Source organism: Palaemon carinicauda, chromosome 6, assembly GCF_036898095.1.
Source record: "Palaemon carinicauda isolate YSFRI2023 chromosome 6, ASM3689809v2, whole genome shotgun sequence".
NCBI lineage: Eukaryota > Metazoa > Arthropoda > Malacostraca > Decapoda > Palaemonidae > Palaemon > Palaemon carinicauda.
In genome coordinates, this window is record NC_090730.1 from 87,243,319 (window position 1) to 87,262,587 (window position 19,269).

Genomic DNA, 19,269 nt, shown 5'->3' on the forward strand with positions numbered 1-19,269 from the left:
AGCAGGAAAAAGACAGAATATTTGAGATTGAGAAATGGGGAGAATGGGGAAGTTAGTTTACAAGGAGAGAGATTGAAGAGTTGATAATTTCAAGTATTTAGGATCAACAGTTGTAGAGGATCGTGATCTGGGGCCGGAAATAAACCACAGAATACAAGCAGGATAGAAGAATTGGAAATAAAGTGTGTGGAGTACTATGCGACGGGAAAATGGGGTTAAGTTGAAAGGTAAAGTACACAGGACAGTTGTGAGACCGGCAATGATGTATGGAGCGGAGACGTGGGCAATAAAGAAGACAGAAGAGAAGAAGCTGACTGTGGCAGAGATGAGAATGTTGAGATGGATGTGTGGGGGAACAAGAAGAGATAAGATACGGAATGAGGTAATTAGGGGTACCACAGAAGTTAGAGAACTATCAGATAAGGTGGTATAGTCATGTCATGAGAAGAGATGAACAGTATATTGGGAGGAGAGTGATGGAAATGGAGGTACATGGAACAAGGAGGAGAGGGAGACCAAAGCGAAGGTGGATGGACTGTATCAAGTATGACCTTTGATCAAAGGGATTAACCGGTGATAAATTGTGGGACAGAGGTAGATGGAAAACGCTGGCCAGAAACATTGACCCCACATAAAAGTGGGAAAAGATGCAGACAAAGAAGAAGAAGAAGTCGATAAATGGACCCGCATGAATAGAGAATCGCATATTTCGAAACACAAAGCGGGAATAATTCCATTAGGGCCATGGCAAACAGAAACTTTCCTATTCAAATGTGTTTACCACCCATTTTCATTTCTTTCTATGTACTATACTGTATTTTTTCTACTATTAAATTGTTCTTATAAATAGATAAAACATTTAAAATGTTTTAAAGTTTTATTAACTTGAAAAAGGTTAGAATTACACCTAGGAAGTGTATTTCCCCTTATAACACGACCTAAAATTTGTAGTAATTTTAATAAGTTTAAGTCATATCTGTTGTATAAGCCAACTGATTAATAGCAAAACCATCACTGTATAGACTAGCTTTTGTTGTATCATTGAAAATCCAAAATTAACAAAATAAAGGTAGTTTTATATCATGCGTTTCCTAACCACACCAAAAAGCACACCATCAAAATCAGAATCCGTTGTTTTGTTTACGTTCATCTCTGATCTTAGTAAAGAAACGAATGCCTTTACACATATGTGTTTAGGTTACTTTTTGCAGCAACAATTATCTTACCAAGTATTGATTACATGAAGGGTTTGTTATTACCAATGTTTTACGTAATTTTTCTTAGAACTTCGAAATAAATGAAATGAATCCAATTTATATAATGTTTTTCCTAAACACACTGCCTAAAACGAAAACTTTCCATCGTCGATCATAATGAACAAAGGACTGCATTGAAACAAATTATCAAGGTGATAACTAATGATAATAGCTTTTAGTAAATATATTATTTCAAATATCTTAATTACCGTATCCATATAAAATCCTACATACGTAGAAAATCAGGAAAACTATTTTTGTTTTCCTCTAATCAACAATAGCAAACTGCCGCTAATGACAGTATAATAATTTACGATAATTCTAAACTTTTACGAAAGATAATTGTCCATATCCAAAATACTTTTCCTAACTTTAGTTGTAAGTCATCTAGTAACCACCTCAATTATGGAACCATCTGCAAGAAAAAAAAAGAAAAAAAGAAAGAGAGAGAGAGAGAGAGAGAGAGAGAGTACTAGGCCAGTTTTTTAAAGTCATCGAACAATTGGGTTACCGCTATAACGTTCGATGTGACAGAGATGCTGTGAGATCAGAGAAAGTAAGGAAAATTTGAATCATGATTGAGTTTTAATATAACTGAAACTTTGTGAAGCAACAAAGAATTCATTTGTTAGAGAGATAGAGAGAGGTAAGAAATGAGAGGTAGCGAAAGGTAACCTGGCTCTCTCTCTCTCTCTCTCTCTCTCTCTCTCTCTCTCTCTCTCTCTCTCTCTCTCTCTCTCTCTCTCAGAGAGAGGTTTTTATAATTGTACCATGTACTCTACAAAATAAATTTATGTAAAGCAAATCTATACCGATTAAAATATGACAAAATATTGCCGAATCGTTACCGAAATTTAGGCTATTCACTGCAGATAAACGAACCCAGCCAACCTGTGAAAACCTTGAAATTCCAAGGGGAAAAATAAAGCTTTTTTTATATACACTGTACTAAACAAAAATAATGCTTTAATATACTGTACCATCTTTAAAATTATCAATAGGTTTGAGAAAGATAATGATTGCCGAAAATGTAACCATAATTCTGTTTACATTTTGTCAGCTGGACACGCATGGTTAAGTTGTTTCATTGTTGATATGGAATTTTTCCTTAAATAGGTTATATATTATGAAATTGTTAATAACATGTAAGGTAAATATTGTTTGATAACATTCATTATCAGGCACTGTATTTAGGGCTACTAATACACTTAAAAAGACAATAGATTTGATACATTTTGTAGTGCTTGACTCTCAGACTTTGAACAGCTTCGCAGATACAGAAAATTTATTTTTTGAAAACTAGCGACCGCATAAATAGGGAATCGCATAATTCGAACATGCATAATTCAGGACCGTACTGTATATACATCAAAGATCAACAAATCCCATGTGTAAGTGAAGCTAGATTTTCAGGATTGATATTTAATTGTAGGCTGATATGGCATTCAAAATGAAATGTCTTGAGGCTCTGAGTCTTTTAAACGTAATGTTCCATGCATCATGGAGGGCAGACCGCTAAACTATTTTTGAATTATTCAAAGCTTCAATTTTTAAAAAAATCAGTTATGGGTGTGAAATACACTCCTCAGCCACCCCAAGCCAATTAAAGGTATTAGATTCAATACACCATGGTGGTATTAGATTGTCCACAGGAGCATATAGAACTTCGCTTATCCCAAGTCTCCATGGTGACGCTGGAGAATTACCTGTAGACCTTTACTGAAAGTTTTGTTGTTCGGTATTGGTTTAGGTTGCAAAGACTTCCTAATTCTTTAGCCTGTCCGACACCAAACCTTGTAAGGCATTGTAGATATTTTGAGTTGCCCCAAAAATCTCCTCAACCTTAAAAATTCTTGATATAGCAAGAAATAGAGTTCTTCCATTTAGGATATCACCAACCCCTCCATGGAAATTACCAGAGATATCTTTTTATAAATATTTCATTGGTTTAAAAGAGAACATGACTGAATAAGAAATCAGGTCTCTTTTTATGGAATATGTCGAAGAACATTGGAAATTGACTTTAAATATATACTGATCACTCCAAATCTGATGCTGGCATTAGATTTGGAGTATATAGTAGTTCTTCTAATTCTAGACTTGTACTTCCTCTAGTATCTTCCATATTTCCTGCGAAACTATGTGGCATAATAACTACTAATGAAAAAATAGCATTTAAAGAGGAGGGTAATTTTTACAAGAAGTGCCCTACAAGCTTTAGAAGTTTTTAATTGTAGGAACCCTTTAGTTTTAAAGATTTTAGAGTAGCTTTTAATTATTGTTCTAAAAGGTATAACAGTTCGATTTTGCTGGTTACTGACGTACATTGGTGTGTCTGGAAATGAGGATGCTGATTCATTGGCAAAGAATGGTGCAGCTGAGTTGCTGCTATGAAGGTATCCCATTCTCTGTAATGATTTTTTTACCTACAATTAAAAATTTTATGTATTATAATTGGTAACAGCATTGAGATGGTTTAATAAAAAATAAGATGAGAGAAATGAAAAATTTTATATCCCCTTGGAGGTATAATGAGATGCCCCGAAAGTGGGAGACTACACTCCGTAGTCTGTGTATTGGTTACACTCGGATGACATTAGTTTCTGCTAATTGGTCAATGCCAACCATATTGCAATGACTGTTTGATACCCTTAACAATGAGGAATTTGTTGACTGAATGCCCCACTTATAGCATGGAAAGAAATAGATCTTTTTGAGGCTCGAGGTAAGGATGGCAGGTTCATCCTTGCCAAGATTCTCTTGACATAATGTGTTGTACAATGCTAGTGGCATTTTTAGATTTATTTTTCGAAGCAGGTCTTCTGAAAGTTATTTAACTTTTATGATGACATATTTTCTTTTATGGCTTTAATTGAATGTTATTCTATTCTTTACTTATAATAAACAATATTGGCATCAATAACCTTTGGTGTCAGGATGCCAGAAAACTTCAAAACAATCAATCAGGCTCAATGGTAGAGTCCTCCAAGATGCTGAAGCTTTGACGAGGATGGGGGGCTTAGGGATTAGCAGCTGGGCTCTAATGGATGGTGGAAACTTTTTTCCCACTGGACTTTGGTGCCCAATTGTTGATCCAACTAAATTAGTCAGCACTTTCTCTCCTTTCTTTTAATTACTTCTTTTATTCTCTCATATCTTCCTCTTGGGCATGAACTTGTTGACGACTTTGGCTCGTATGACTTTAGTTTTGACTGCTTTTTTGGATTTGGCACTGGGTGAGATGGATGGCATACCATCTCAACCTGTACAAATTTAGATGCCATCACCCTCTGGCAGACCCCATTGGGTGCAGACCAAGTCTGATAAGAGTCGGGCTCCAGTGATCCGGTTTTAAGTCGCCCATATTTGCGTGTAATGGGTGATGACAGGCATTGGAGTCGTTGGTGGTAGGGACTAACTACCCCCACTGACCAGTGTACACCCACCTAAAGAGAGGCAGCCCCTCTCTAATAGAGGACTGGTCCCCGCTGAAGCCTCTTATTGTGTTGGGCCACATGGGATAGGAGGATTGACATCCTCCGATAAGAGGTGGATGACCCGGCTTGCTGCTTCTTTAAAAACTAACCCCTTTGTTGACAACTTGGAAACTCTAAAGGACCTTTCTACTAATGCTCAAAAACAAAGTAATTTGGGTAAAATGGAGAATTTGCAAATCCTTCATGTCACTCAGATTCCCATAGAAACTAATTATGATGTGCTGTATAAATCATTTCAATGTTATGGTCATATCAAAGAAATTAGAATGAGGCTTAAAGGTGACAAGTGGGATTTATGGATATCATTTGATAACCATGATGAAGAATTCAATGCAATCAGTAATATTATGAATATTAAAATCAATAATTTGAACATCAAGAGTGCTCTTTGCAATGGGGTACCTAAGGATCTAGATATATACAAACCTGCAGATTGGATTGATAAAGGTATAGAGGTAGTTGTAACCTCCCAGAGAAAGCCAAAACCACCAAAGTGGCTTGTTGCTCAGTCAAAAGGGAGTACAGGAAATTATTTTAAGATATGTAGATTTCTTCAAAAGAAAGTAGGTACTATCGCACCAGGAGATATATCTCGGTTTGGAAAGAACAGTTTCCTCATAAGTGCCAAACAGAAACACAATCTGTTATATTTTGCAATTTAGATACAGAGAATGATGACATAAAGCTGGATGTGAAACCCAATCTAAACTTCAGTTATGGAATGGGAGTAGTTTTTAATGGAGACTCATATGAGTTTACTGAAGAGGACAAATTGGCCATGTGTCCTTTAACTGTGTGGAAAGTGCATAAAGTCCCTAGAACGTCAATGATTATCCTGACTTTCCAGGATGCTGATGTGCCTCTCCACATTTACATAGAAAATTAACAGATTAAAGTTTCAACTTTTAAGCAGAAGCCGCTGCCAAAAAAAGATATGAGCATCCATCTAAAGTTTGCAAGAATGATAAAATGTGTAGTACTTGCTACAATGTTTACCATGGAGAATGTACACTAGAGGCCAATTGTATAAACTGCAATTTGAATCACAAATCTACTAATAGGAGCTGCCAGCAATTCAAGTTGGAAGAGGCTGCTGTTAATAAATCCAGTATCGAACACACAAGTGTGGGGTATGCCAAGAGGCTATTGAGTAAATCAGCAAGTTATGCAAAGGTATTGAACTCTGGAGGAAAAATGAGGCAGGAGACATCCAACCTACCTATTATTGCCTGTATTACCCAGAAAAGATATTCACCATCTTCTGATAAAATTCTGCAGGTTAGGGCAAGAATATCATCTAAGGCTTTGCTCACTTCTATTAAACCTTTGTCCCCCACTACAAAGGATAATACTATCCTCTCTCAGGCTATATCTTTGCCTGATTTGATGCAGATTCCACATAAAACAGAGTTATCAGGTGCACCTGTAGTGGGGAAAATACCAACATCACCACCTGTCAATAGAAAAAGAGAGACCTCCATTGCTCTCACCCCCATCCATTAAAAACACCAAAGTTATGACATCAAATAGATGATGTTCTGCCAGTTGATATTTCAGATCAACAGGAAAACTTGAATCAGCCAAAAATTCAAGTTGAGGTCCACCATCCCCCACAAGAATTAGGTAAAATGAACACTGAAAAGGCTGATATAAAACCTAACTTATCAAGACCCACACTTAAGAAGCCTACAAAAAATATTGTCAAATCAAAAAATGTCAATGGGACGACTTCATCAAAGATGTCTTCCAGAAAATAATACATAGTTTTCTCCTCCATTTTGCAATGGAATTGTCAGGGTTTAAGGGCCAAATATGAAGAACATAAGCTGTTAATTCATGAGCATTCCCCCATAATTTTATGTCTACAAGAGAGCAAGCTTGATGCTAATACTCTTTGTCCTCGCGAATATATTAGCTATAGGACACCTTATGATCACCGAGTAGGGAGCCATGGCAGAAGCCTCTTATACGTTCGTAGAGATGTTCCACAAATACCCTTATATATTCGTACACTTTTGCAGGCAGTGGTCGTACAGATTGATATAGGGAGAAAATATACAATCTGCTCTCTATACTTGCCTCTAAATGATAACATATTAGATGATCATTTAGCAGAGGTGATTCAACAACTCCTTCAACCTTTTCATTTACTTAGAGATTTGAATGGTAGACATCCTTTGTGAGGTGATGTTTTAGCAAATACCAGGGGCAATATTATATCATTAGTTGTGGAAAACGAGGAGGTCGAACTCCTTAAGACAGGAGAGCCCACTCACTTCCATGTTCAGACAGGTACTTTGTCATGCATTGACCTTTCAATTGCAAGCTCTAACTGCCTTCTTGATTTTGATTGGAGGACATTAGATGATTGGCATACTAGTGATCATGCACCAATCATTATAAACACCAAGAATGGTCCACCTTTACAAAGATCGCCACGACAGAATCTTAACAAGGTGGATTGCGTTAAATTTTGAGAGCTAAGTGAAATCGAGGGGAGTGCAGAACTGTTTGAAAGTATTGATGATGTCATAGACCTACTGAAGGATACTCTCCATACAGCAGGAGTCAATTGATATCCCAAAATCACAGAATTATTCAAACGATGACCAGTCCCGTGGTCTTCAGAATTAACTGTCTTGCACAGAGCCACCAGAAAATCTCTGACTAGATTGCGTAAATGCTGCACTGAGGAAAATTTGATAACATACAAAAAGTGTAGAACACAGTTCCATCGTTCCATGAAAGAAGCTAGGCACCAATAACAGTAGAACACCAACATCTTCTGTATGGAGGAAAATAAAAAAGATTGCCGGCAAATTTACCTCAAACCCACCACCAGTGTTGAAGGTAAACGGTCAGTATGTGACTGAAGCAAATGATGTTAGCAATGCCCTGGCTGATAATTTTTCAAATGTATTATGCAAGTGTGAAGGAGCTCCTGGTCACCGTATAGGAGCATTAAAGAAAAGAAATTTTTAATTTTGCAACAAGAAGTGAAGTCGTATAATTCTCTTTTTACTGAAAGAGAATTTGATTCGCACTTGCTAATTGTAACGATACAGCCCCTGGACCCGATGGAATTCCATATACAATGATTAAACATATGCATTTTAATACCAAGTTATTTATTTTAAGCCTTATTAATAGCATATGGCATGATTATAGTTATCCATGTGTTTGGGAACTAGCCATTATTTTAGCATTTTTAAAACCCGGTAAGGACAAGTTTTTAGCAGCAAACTATTGACCTATTGCATTGACATCTTGTTTATGTAAAATCATGGAGAAGGTGGTCAATGGAAGACTGATTTGTTACCTCGAAAAGAAGGTTATTTTGTCACCTATTCAATGTGGATTCAGAAAAATGTACTCAACGACTGATGTGTTGATACGACTTGAGTCCTCTATTTGTGAAGCCTTTGCTTCCAAACAACACCATGTGACAGTGTTTATTGACCTTGAAAAGGCATATGATACTACATGGAGATATGGTATACTTAACACCATTCATGAATTGGGATTAAGAAATCTACCACTGGTTATTCAATCATTTCTTTCACACAGAGTTTTTCAAGTGAGAGTGGGGGAAACTCTATCAGAGAGTAAATGTCAGGAAGGAGGAGTTCCTCAGGATAGTGTGCTGAGTGTAACCCTGTTTGCACTAGCAATGGGATATCCTCAGTCATTCCCAGGGATGCTCTCTCAACATTATTTGTGGATGATCTCCATATCATTTGCTCAAACTAGAATGGCAAAGGTTGAGAGAAAACTACAATTCTCAATTGACAAAATTATCCAGTGGGCCAATATGAATGGATTTAAGTTCTTGACATGTAAAACTACTATTGTCCATTTTTGTTGTATCCGGGGAGTTCATCCAGACCCGGATATATACATTAAAGGTCAACGTATCCCATGTGTAAGTGAAGGTAAATTTTTAGGTTTGATATTTGATTGTAGGCTAACATGGGTGCCTCACTTAAAAGCATTAAAAGTGAAATGTCTTGAGGCTCTGAATATTTTAAAAGTATTGTCCAATACATCATGGGAGGCAGACCGCGATACTATTCTAAAATTATACAAGGCCTTGGTTTTTAAAAAATTAGTTATGGATGTGAAATATACTCTTCAGCCACTCCAAGCCGATTAAAGATGTTAGGTTCAATACATCGTGCTGGTGTTAAGTTGTCCACAGGAGCATTTAGAACTTCACCCATCACAAGTCTCCTTGTTGATTCTGGAGAATTACCTCTAGACCTTTACCGAAAATCTTCTATTGTTCGGTATTAGTTTAGGTTGCAAAGACTCCCTAACTCTTTAGCCTTTCAGACTGCAAGCCTCGTAAGGCACACATCATACTTTGAGTTGTACCCAAAATCTCCTCAACCTTGTGGCTTTCAGGTGAAACAGTTATTAAACAGTCTTGATATACTGTAATTAGAAATAAGGTGCTTCCATTTAAGGTATCATCATCTCCATGGAAATTACCAGAAGTATCTTTTTGTAAATATTTCATTGGAGTTAAGAAGAATATGACTGACATAGAATCCAGGTCTCTATCTATGGAACATGTTGCAGAACTTAGGGGATCGACTGTTATATATCCTGATGGCTCTAAATCTGATATTGGTGTTGGATTTGGAGTACATAGTAATGGTTTTAATTGTAGAGGTGCACTTCCTTTAACAGCTTCCATATTTACTGCCAAACTGTATGGCATACTAACCGCTATTGAGAAAATAGCGTTGGCGAAGGAGGGTAATTTTACCATTTTTAGTGATGCAAGGAGTGTCCTTCAAGCTTTAGAAGTTTTTAATTCTAGTAACCCTTTAGTTTTAAAGATTTTAGGATGGCTTTTTATTATTGGTCATAGAGGTTTAATGGTTTGATTTTGTTGGGTTCCAGCACATGTAGGTGTGTCTGGGAATGAGAAGGCAGATTTTCTGGCGAAGAATGCTGCATCCGAGTTGCTACCAAGATATCCCATTCCCTGTAATGATTTCCTACTTAACATCAAGAAATAGTTTTGTAATAAATTGCAACAGCTCTGGGATAGTCTAGATGGCAATAAGATGAGATAGGTAACAAATGTCATATCTCCTCGGAGATATAACATGATGCCCCGAAATTGGGAGAAGTCTCTTTGTTGTCTCTGCATTGGTCACACTTGGTTGACACACGAGTTTCTTCTGAAGGGCCAACACCAGCCGTATTGCGTCGACTGTTTGGTACCTTTAACAGTGAGGCATTTGTTGACTGAATGCCCCAGTTATAATAACTTAAGAAATAGATATCTGTTTGATGCTCGAGGTGAGCATGGCAGGTTCTTCCTCACCAAGATTCTTGAACATGATGTGTCCTAGTATGCAAGTGGCATTTTTAGATTTATTTCAGAAGCTGGTCTTCTGAAAACTATTTAACTTTTATGGTTTTGATTGAATATTCTTTTATTTTTTTACATGAAATAAATGATATCGGCATCAATAACTTTAGATGTCAGGATGCCAGAAAACTTTAAATCAATCAATCAACCAATGGTAGAGTAATGGGTCTTGAAGTCAAGGAAGATCATAAAAACGTACGCTATCACCCGGCGCTCCCCTGAATGCCCCAAGGACTATGGAGTTTTAGCATCAGTGTAGTGGTCAAGATATGACAACATAATGTCCTCCTTGATCAGGTCCTTCAAGTGCTTAAAGGTACTGTCCATGTCTGCAATCCATTTCAGTTTTCTGGCCCCATTCAGTCCTCTAGTCTTCGCAGATAATGGTTTGGGTATCAGCGACCACATTGTGATAAACTTCCATTGGAAGTTTAATAGTCCGAGGAATCTCTGTAGCTCACACACAGTGGTAGGTTTAGGGAAATCCTCCACTTTTTGGATGTACTCGAGTAGCTTACTCATACCAGAACGTCCAACAAGATGATCAAGATACTTAATTACGGCTTGAACCAAAGAGCACTTCCCTAGGTTTATCTTGAGCCCTTGCTTCGGAGAGTAGCCAAAACTCATTCTACCAGTTTCAGGTGTTCCTGGAAAGAAGACCCAATGATCAAAATGTCATCGATGTAGACAATCACGTTGGCTTTCCGGAACTTTTTCAGAATACTTTTCATATCTCTCTGCATCACTGCAAGTGCATTCTTTAGTCCAAAGGAGAAAGCCATGTACTCTTTACTGTCCTCTCCTAACTATAACTGGTAGTATCCACAAACTAGATCAGCGTGAAACAACCGTGTCATGAAGTGAGAAGTCTTTGAATGTGATTAAATTAAGTAACAGGAATCAGGTTATGATTGGTTATCCACTAATCTTAATAATACTGCTAACATAGTAAGGGTTAAATTATAGTAAAGTTGGCTGTCGATAATATAATTGTTTGTTTTCATTTTTTAAGCAGTACCTCCCTCATTAAATTTTTGACTTGGAACTGTCATTCAAACAGAAGCCTTAAGCAAACTGTGGCTAAAAGGAAACCTCCAGTCTTTGATGCTGCCTCTGCTAAAGTATATAAGGTAGACATATGGCATCAGGCATCCTCGTTCGTAGTTTTTGTGGACCTGTATTAAGAGACAAGTCCTTGAACCTCCATTATGATTTTGGAAATGTCGAAAGCTTCTCAAAGTCAACATCATCGATTGGCAGGTCTGTACTCACATGTCGAAAAATATTCGACTTTGGCCAGAAGGCACATCCATCACAGGATTGTCAAGGATTTTCCACTAGGTTCCCCTCCTCCACATCCATGGAAGAAGCCGCCTCCTGCCACGAAACCCAGAAGACTTGGTTCAGAAGTATCCCTTATTTGAGCCTTCCCAGGAGCCAGATCCCCAGGATGTGATAGAAAGTAGGTGGAAGGCAGAAAACCTCTTTGAAGGGTACCACAGTGAGCAAACTGATTGTAGAGCGAGTAGATCGAAGCCTCGCCTATTATTATTATTATTATTATTATTATTATTATTATTATTAATATTATTGTTACTAGCCTAGCTACATCCCTGGCTGGAAAAGCAGAATGCTACAAGCTAAAGGGCTCCAGCAGGGAAAGTAGCCCAGTGAGGGAAATTAAAGCAAATGGGAAATATACTATATGAAATTAATAGATGAAACATATAATATATTGTAAGACCAGAAACAACATTACAACAGATTGATCAGTCATACATAAACTATAAAATAAGACAAGTCAATCTGCTCACAGCTGGAATACTTCTAGAATACGGTGTAGTATTTTGCCGTATGATAGATAAGGTATGACTGCTAGAATTAACTGTATACCCAGTACTATATGCAGAATGGTACATTCTAGAAAGATTTGAGTGTAATGGATGATCTGAATTATGAAAACTCTTGCGTAACCTGCATGAAGAACTCACTAAATGACAGTACCAGGTATTGATATCCAGATTAGGAATACAGTAAGTAATTTGATACACCATAAGTTTCTTTCCAACAAATTAAGATGAGAGTTGGGAGATAAAGACTAGACAGGCAAAAAATACTCAAAGCAAGGCAAAATAAATGAATTGGAATATTTTCTAAGGATAGACTGATCACCAAAAGTCTTCAAAGACTTTTTCAACAAGTCCATTTTTTTGTGCAGTTAAAGAAGAAACTGACAAAGTAAATTTGCAATAAAAAATCACACATAGAATTTTAAACGAGTTTAATATAATTAAAGAGACTTTGTCATTGCACAAATTTGGATGAGGAGCCATTGTCCTCGACCTACTAATAATCATTCTTTAGGTCTTGTTTGGGTTCGACTTGATGCCCCATAATTTGCACTGTCGACTAATTTTTACTAGATATCCATTTAAGGATTCTGCAACCAGAGGTCTACATAAAACAACAAGATTAAAATTGATAGAAATATATTGTGGCATGAAGAGGTAGTTTGACCTTAATCTTTTTAACATAGGTACATCATAGTTTATTACTATTTGACTTCGCATTGATAATGTTATTGTTGATATTTGAACTAGTAGTTTTATTCTCAAAATTGCTGGTGATATGTATTCAGTTCTATTTGAAAGCTACTAGTGAGATGCATCCATTATGTGTTCGACCTTTAGAAAGTAACTAGCAGTACAGTATATGGTGAACTTCCTTATTATATGTATATTGGTGGTTGGTGCATGCTAATTTCAGTTTTGTTGTTATTGCAGATATGAAACCAGTACTCAAACAGTAGAAGTACCTCACTTATGGGCAACCGTCGTCAATTTTACTCTGAAAGCTGATGATAGCCACTTATGGTCAGGAGATGAAGATTTTGGTATTACTGAGAATCTAATTGATGAATATCTCAATAATTCTCGGTTAAATGAAATTATGGCAGACATAGAAAATCAACACAAGGATATTGCTGAGTTCTTATTGAATGATAATGAATGGAGTATGAAGGTTCATGCCCTCCAGATGGGTATTAAAGTAAGTACTGAATTGTTTACAATACATTTTAAATTTCTGTTATAGTTGACTTTCTCAGATTTTAATGATGTCAAATGGACTTACAGTTTGTTCCTACGCAATTACTCCTAAATCGTTTGGCTACAGCCAGAAAGAAAGAATGTTTGGGATGTTGGTAACATTATGTGGTTATCAGCTGTTCACTTATGTTGCCGGAAGGCATTGGAGCCTTCGGTGTTGTCCACTTTTCTACTGACTATCCTAGAGAATGGACATCTGCTACGATCACTCTCCATGCTGTTTTGTGCCTAACCTTTCTGCCTAAACTTCTTATGTGTTTGTATACTTGTGATTATGATTGGTGCTCAAGGTAGTATGCATACATACCCCGGCCTTGAAGGTTACCCTTGTGGTACCATCATGACTGGTCTAGGTACATCCTCATCCCTTGTATCTTAGTTGTCATGGTAAGAGGTGCTCGTATTCTTCAACTTCTGATTTTTGCAGGTATTGGCTGCCCTCTCAATGGGAGAAGTATGGTGCTCATTGTGAAAAGGCTAAGAGAGATCGTTCTCTTTGCTCCTTCCTCTCTTAGAGCACCAAAGAGAAGCCTTCTTGTTCAACACACTATATTTCCTTCAGATCCTTCTTTATCGGAGTTTCCCGAGGCTCCGGTAACCAAGGCACAACATTGCATTTATTGATTTATTGTCTCCTATTAGACAAAGTGAGCCTGATTTGACCCATAGTGAGACAGATCCTTTGGCATCAGTTCTGGTACTGTCATCATGTGAATGTTATAAGTATCATTAGATCATTAGTACCTGACAATGCGAGTGGGAACAGGTCTCCCTCTTTCCCGAGTGTGGTGAGCAGAGATCGAAGCTTTTCCTTTTCACGTATGTTAAAAGAAGGGGATTTCTCTACTTACAAATGTCTTCCTTTAGAGTGTTAAAGGTGTCTTCTTGTACACCACCGAAGGTCCCAAGACACGTTACCGAGGATAATGGTGTTTTCCCTTGAGCAGAGGCAGCTGTCTTGGAGGGCCCTTATTATTCTCCAGTTCTCTCACATTGTAAATCAAGCCTTCCTTCTACACCAAGGGGCCCCAAAAATATTTCTTTTTTTACACAGAAGGGATCTGCAGATTACCCAAAGAAACTTTCTTTTTCAGGAGTATCAGGACGTCCCTAATTCTGAATTACAGGTTTGGCTGTGTAGCCAATGAGCAAACAGTAATGTTACTTTTAAACAGGTCCAGAAAGCGAAGTGATCAAGATTTCTACATGTTCGCTCTTTTGCACCCTCCAAACATGCCGCTGCTTCCTCGTGTTGTTGGCGAACAGTTGGCTATGATGTCATGGTCTTTGGTTCACATAATACCAAATGTCAATGGTGCTTCTGCTGCCCAATGAAACCAACTAGCAGTGACTAAACTTGTTCCTATGCCTGTAAAACAGCGAGAAAACAAGAAAGTTCTCTTATTCAGAGTTTGACCGGAACCTTTCCTTCCTTTTCCAAGAGTGGCTATGCCCTCAACCTTCCCATCCTAAGCAAAGGTCTAACTCCTTCCCCCTTATTATTCTGTCCCTAAGAATAAGCACTCACGATGTGATACTCCCAACAGATCTTTTTCCTCACACAGATCCAGTTTTGATAGAGAAAGAAAACCAACAATTTCTCAGATTCATTATGACAGAGAGACTGGCACCAGTAGAGATCACAACTCTCCTGATTCCTTATCAGATTTTTCAGCACACCGTTCTCCCTTGAGGAAGAATGTAAGGACAGTCAGAGCAAAATGAAAAATTTCAGACCAATTTTTAAGCAGGAACCCAGCCTGGTAATTCTCGACAGAAACCCACACAGTCTACATCAACACTGCAAGAGACACATTGGATCTTTTGAACAAACAAGTGTCTGCAGTAGAGAATTAGTCATGTTCCAGTAAGTCTTCTAAACTGTCTCCTCCTCCTCTATTAATACAGAGAAAATTTTATGTGTATTATGAGTCTCATCCTAGTTCTCTTTCATAGATCCAGATGTAACTACTCTCACTTTGGGTATTCCGAGTGATTAACTCTCTAACCTCCCCTCCTTGTTTCTAATATCAGAACTGCAGAACATGAAGGTGGTGTCTATATCTGCTTTTCAGGACAGCTCCTAGCTAAAACACTGGTCATGAATAGTTTCCTCTTTTGCGATTTCAGAAAACATGAAAAATCCTGATTTGAGGAATTGGTCTGGTCTGGTGCCAAGGCTGTGGAGTTTTTGCTTCATCAAACAGATTCAATTTGGGGAACTGCAATCTCCAAAGGACTCCCAGAGATGCCCAGTTTCTCAGGAACTCAAATATCATTAATCACCCGACACTTTTCCTTTCTTTCTTTCTGCAGCAGTAAGGAAGTGAGAGGAAGCCAGCCACAGGAGGGCTGCAACCTCTAGATTCATGACTCTAACTTATACACAGATGTGTAAATGCGTTCGTTTGTTCTTTATGATCGGCGATGGAATGTAAACTAAGCAATGGTTTTGGTTTTAGGTGATGTGTTTAGCCAAAGTATGATATAAAATCATCTTTATTTAATTTTTTTTGGATTTCTAAGTATACAGAAAAAGCATTTCATTCAATTTAGACAAAACGGGGGACAATAACAGTGCTACTGTGCTAGTAGTGCAAACTAAAGCAACAAAGATTATCCCCAAGACGATGGTGTCCTGATGAATTTTTGTAACACTTTTTAATTGTTTGAATGGCAGTGTTGATTTTGATGGTTTTTAATTCCAAGTTTATTGAATTAAGTTTTTTTCTTTTTTCAAACTTGTTTGCATCATTATTTTCTTGTATACCATAGTGTAGGTACCAATAACCTGCAAATTTTGAGGTTTCGGACAACTACCACTACCGCCATCTCTAGGCAAATAATGTGAACATTCCTAGTTATCCGAAACAATTGATCATATCAGCTGATCTGATCACGGCACCCAAAATACTTAACCTGATAAAATATACCTGAAATTTAAAACAAAAGTACATAGTCAGACCTCATTTTGATCGCGGTTTCTTACTTCACGGTTTCGGTTTTTTGCAGCCAAGGAGGTAAAAAGAAAAAGTTATTGTTCATCCAACATTAAGAATCTGATTTCTAATAGTTGGACACAGCATTGAGATGTCCAAGAACAATGCAATACCTATTAAATAAAAATTCTCATAAAAATTGCAATAAAATTCAAGCTGGACAATGATTTTAAATAGCTCGAACTCCTTTACACTGGGAGTGCTGCGCACCACTATCATAGCTCTCTCCGTACAGTGTGTATCCATTTACTGTGGTGAAAAATTACAGCTATATTTGAAATAAACCGGATTTTGATTAAACTGGTTTTTCACTTATCTGTATCCAATGATAATGGATTTAATATTCACATCTTATCAAATTTATAATTAAATGCATAGCAAATTATAATCTTATTTTTGCTGTTATTCACTTTATTTATCTCTAAATTATATTTGTTTGATTTATTATATGTCTGGCAGTAATGTAGTCTACCTTGGGTCCCTCACAAACTTTCCGTCACAGCAAGCTGACCAAGTTGAAGTTCAGTCTGTGCTCTCTCAATGATGTGTATGAATTGTCCTTAAGCACTCCGTATTTTACCCTTTATTCATGGTTTTATCACGTTTTATAGTAATTCATAATGTGAATTAACATTCAGTTACATATTTTACCCTTCACATACAATTCATGCAATTGGGTGCCTTATTCCCCTGAGAGTGTAAAAAACAAAAGTTTACCTTTAAAGGTGTTTTTTCTTGGTTTCACTTTTTTCCTATTCAAATGGTTATAACTTTCTTATTAAAAAAAAAATTAAGATAAATATATCCATTTAAAGAAGAAAAGCATATTTTTTCTCAGGAAACAGATTTGCGATAAATAAAATTTGGAGCTTAGGAGTTTAGAGTAACTTTTTATTGAAGAAAAATGAAAATATTCATATACATTTTTTTCTTTCATATTATCAAAAAGTTTCATTTTAGTAGCTTTAGAAATAAAGTACAAGAATCAAGTTAATTAATTTTTTTTTTGGGGGGGGGGGTTTCATCCATAGAATTGAAACGAATCATCCAAACATGAAATTTTCGGAAAAGTACTACCTTATTTTTATATAAAAGCTGTGTGAATTCTTTCGAATTCGGATAAGAAATTTGTATATGGCAGTCGGCCCCTTAACATAAGTTGCCACGAATGTAGATGTCATGAGATTCAGATAATAAAAGTTTGTGGCAGGCATAACAACTTCTATTTTTGTTCGATCTACCTGAATCCAGATGTGCATGATTGTGTCTTTGATTGTCTTCTTGCCATTATGGCTATGATACAAAAAGAGGATAGAAAGGCCCCTCTTGTTTTTGTTGGTGATTTTAATTCTGTTCCCCCTGCTGATCACCATGGCTTGAGAGCTTAGGTCTTTGCCTCTGAATCAGGCTGTGAGCAAATCATAAGTAAAGATACTCACAGGTCTGGTAACTGCTTGGACCTAGTAAACACTAACTCCCTTGGCATGAAAACATGTAAGGTTACTTCTCCAGTTGAGACATCTGATCAGGCCTTGATTTCTTTAGTAGTGAAGACTGAACAGCCTGTTCCTGATGTATCATAGTCATGTAAGATTTATACTAAATCTCAAGCAGACTGGAATAGCATTTTGAGTGATTTTTTAAATTTGACTTGGTCACAATGGTTTAATAGTGTCAATCGTGTTGTTCTTTCGAATAAGAATTTTGGTCAACATAATTGATAGGTGTATCCTTTCTCATGTGTTAAAGTACAAAGTGAAAGACAAACCCTGGTTCAATGGTGATTGTAGAAACCTATTAGGAGAAGCAGGAAGCCTATCATCTTTAGAAGAGTAAAAGTTCATATATGTTGTGGAATAGCTATACTCAGCTAAGAGCTTTTGTTCAGAGAGTTTATGCTTCATCTGTAAAGGAATACAAATTAATCATAAAAGGTATCCTCTCTGGTACAACCCAGGAACATAAGAGGTGAGCTACCCTTAAATCTGCAATATTTGGTATAGACGTAACAGTTCTTCCTTCACTGGCTGTGTCGCCCACTGTCCAAAGGAAAAGCGAACTCTTTTGGCTGATGTGTTTGACAGTATGCAGACTAATGAGAAAATTGATCTTCCTCATCCCTGTTTTCCTGAGGCTAAACTAACTACCTTTTCAGTCGTGAGGAATTAAAGCTCTCTTGATAGACCTTGATGCTTATGGAGGTGTAGACCCAAATGGTATTTTTCATTTGTTTTTCATAGACTGCAGATTTCTTAGATCCTAAATTATCTGTTCTTTTCTGGGAGTTAGAAAGAGGAGGTTTTTTTAACATTTGATGCATAATTGATAATGTTACTCCATTATGTAAATGTGTTTGTGGTATACTGTATCAAGTCAAACTGATAATTGCCCAATTTCTGTAATTCCCATGTTATCTAAAGTTTTTGAATTTTTTTTAGCAAAATGTCTAGATAGGCTTTCTGATGAGAATCTTCTATTCCCAAGTTTGCAATTTGACTTCCATAAATGCCTTGCAGCGTGTGATGCCCTTCTTACAATCAGTGGCGTCATGAGGGTTATTGCCGCCCGGGCAAAGTCTATTATGGCGGCCGCAAAGGGGGAAGGGTTTTTTTATTTTAAGTGTAATAATCTTGGCAGGAAATGTTTGACTTAAAATTTTTTTCACATAGATTGTATTGAAAGCAAAACATTCTAATTTACATAATAATATTCTGAAATGAAACTGAATTCACTAACTTAATTTTTTTTTTAAACAATATATATATTTATTATTAACTCTAACTAATAAAGTCCTAAATGTTGATATGATAAATAAAAGGAAGTCTATAGTAAAGCATCATGTTAACCAGTAACGCTTAATAACAAAAGGCAATAGGTAAATTAAAAGAACATAACCAGAAAAGAGAGATAACATTATGAAATCCAGGGAACTAAGAAAATCACGTGAATGTACAATTTGTAGCTAGTGTAGAAGTTATTAGAAAAAATTAATTTTGTTGTAAAGACTGAATATTTATTATG

General features: G+C 36.8%; 1 protein-coding gene across 1 annotated transcript in view; it reads left to right on the plus strand.

Annotated features, from left to right (window-relative positions):
• Positions 1-19,269, plus strand: part of LOC137643132 (carboxypeptidase D-like) — a 261,470-nt gene that overhangs the window by 43,465 nt on the left and 198,736 nt on the right. Inside the window, exon 5 of the mRNA XM_068375982.1 lies at positions 12,926-13,190. Coding sequence (XP_068232083.1) covers positions 12,926-13,190 — 265 coding nt within the window. The remainder of the gene's footprint in view (positions 1-12,925; positions 13,191-19,269) is intronic.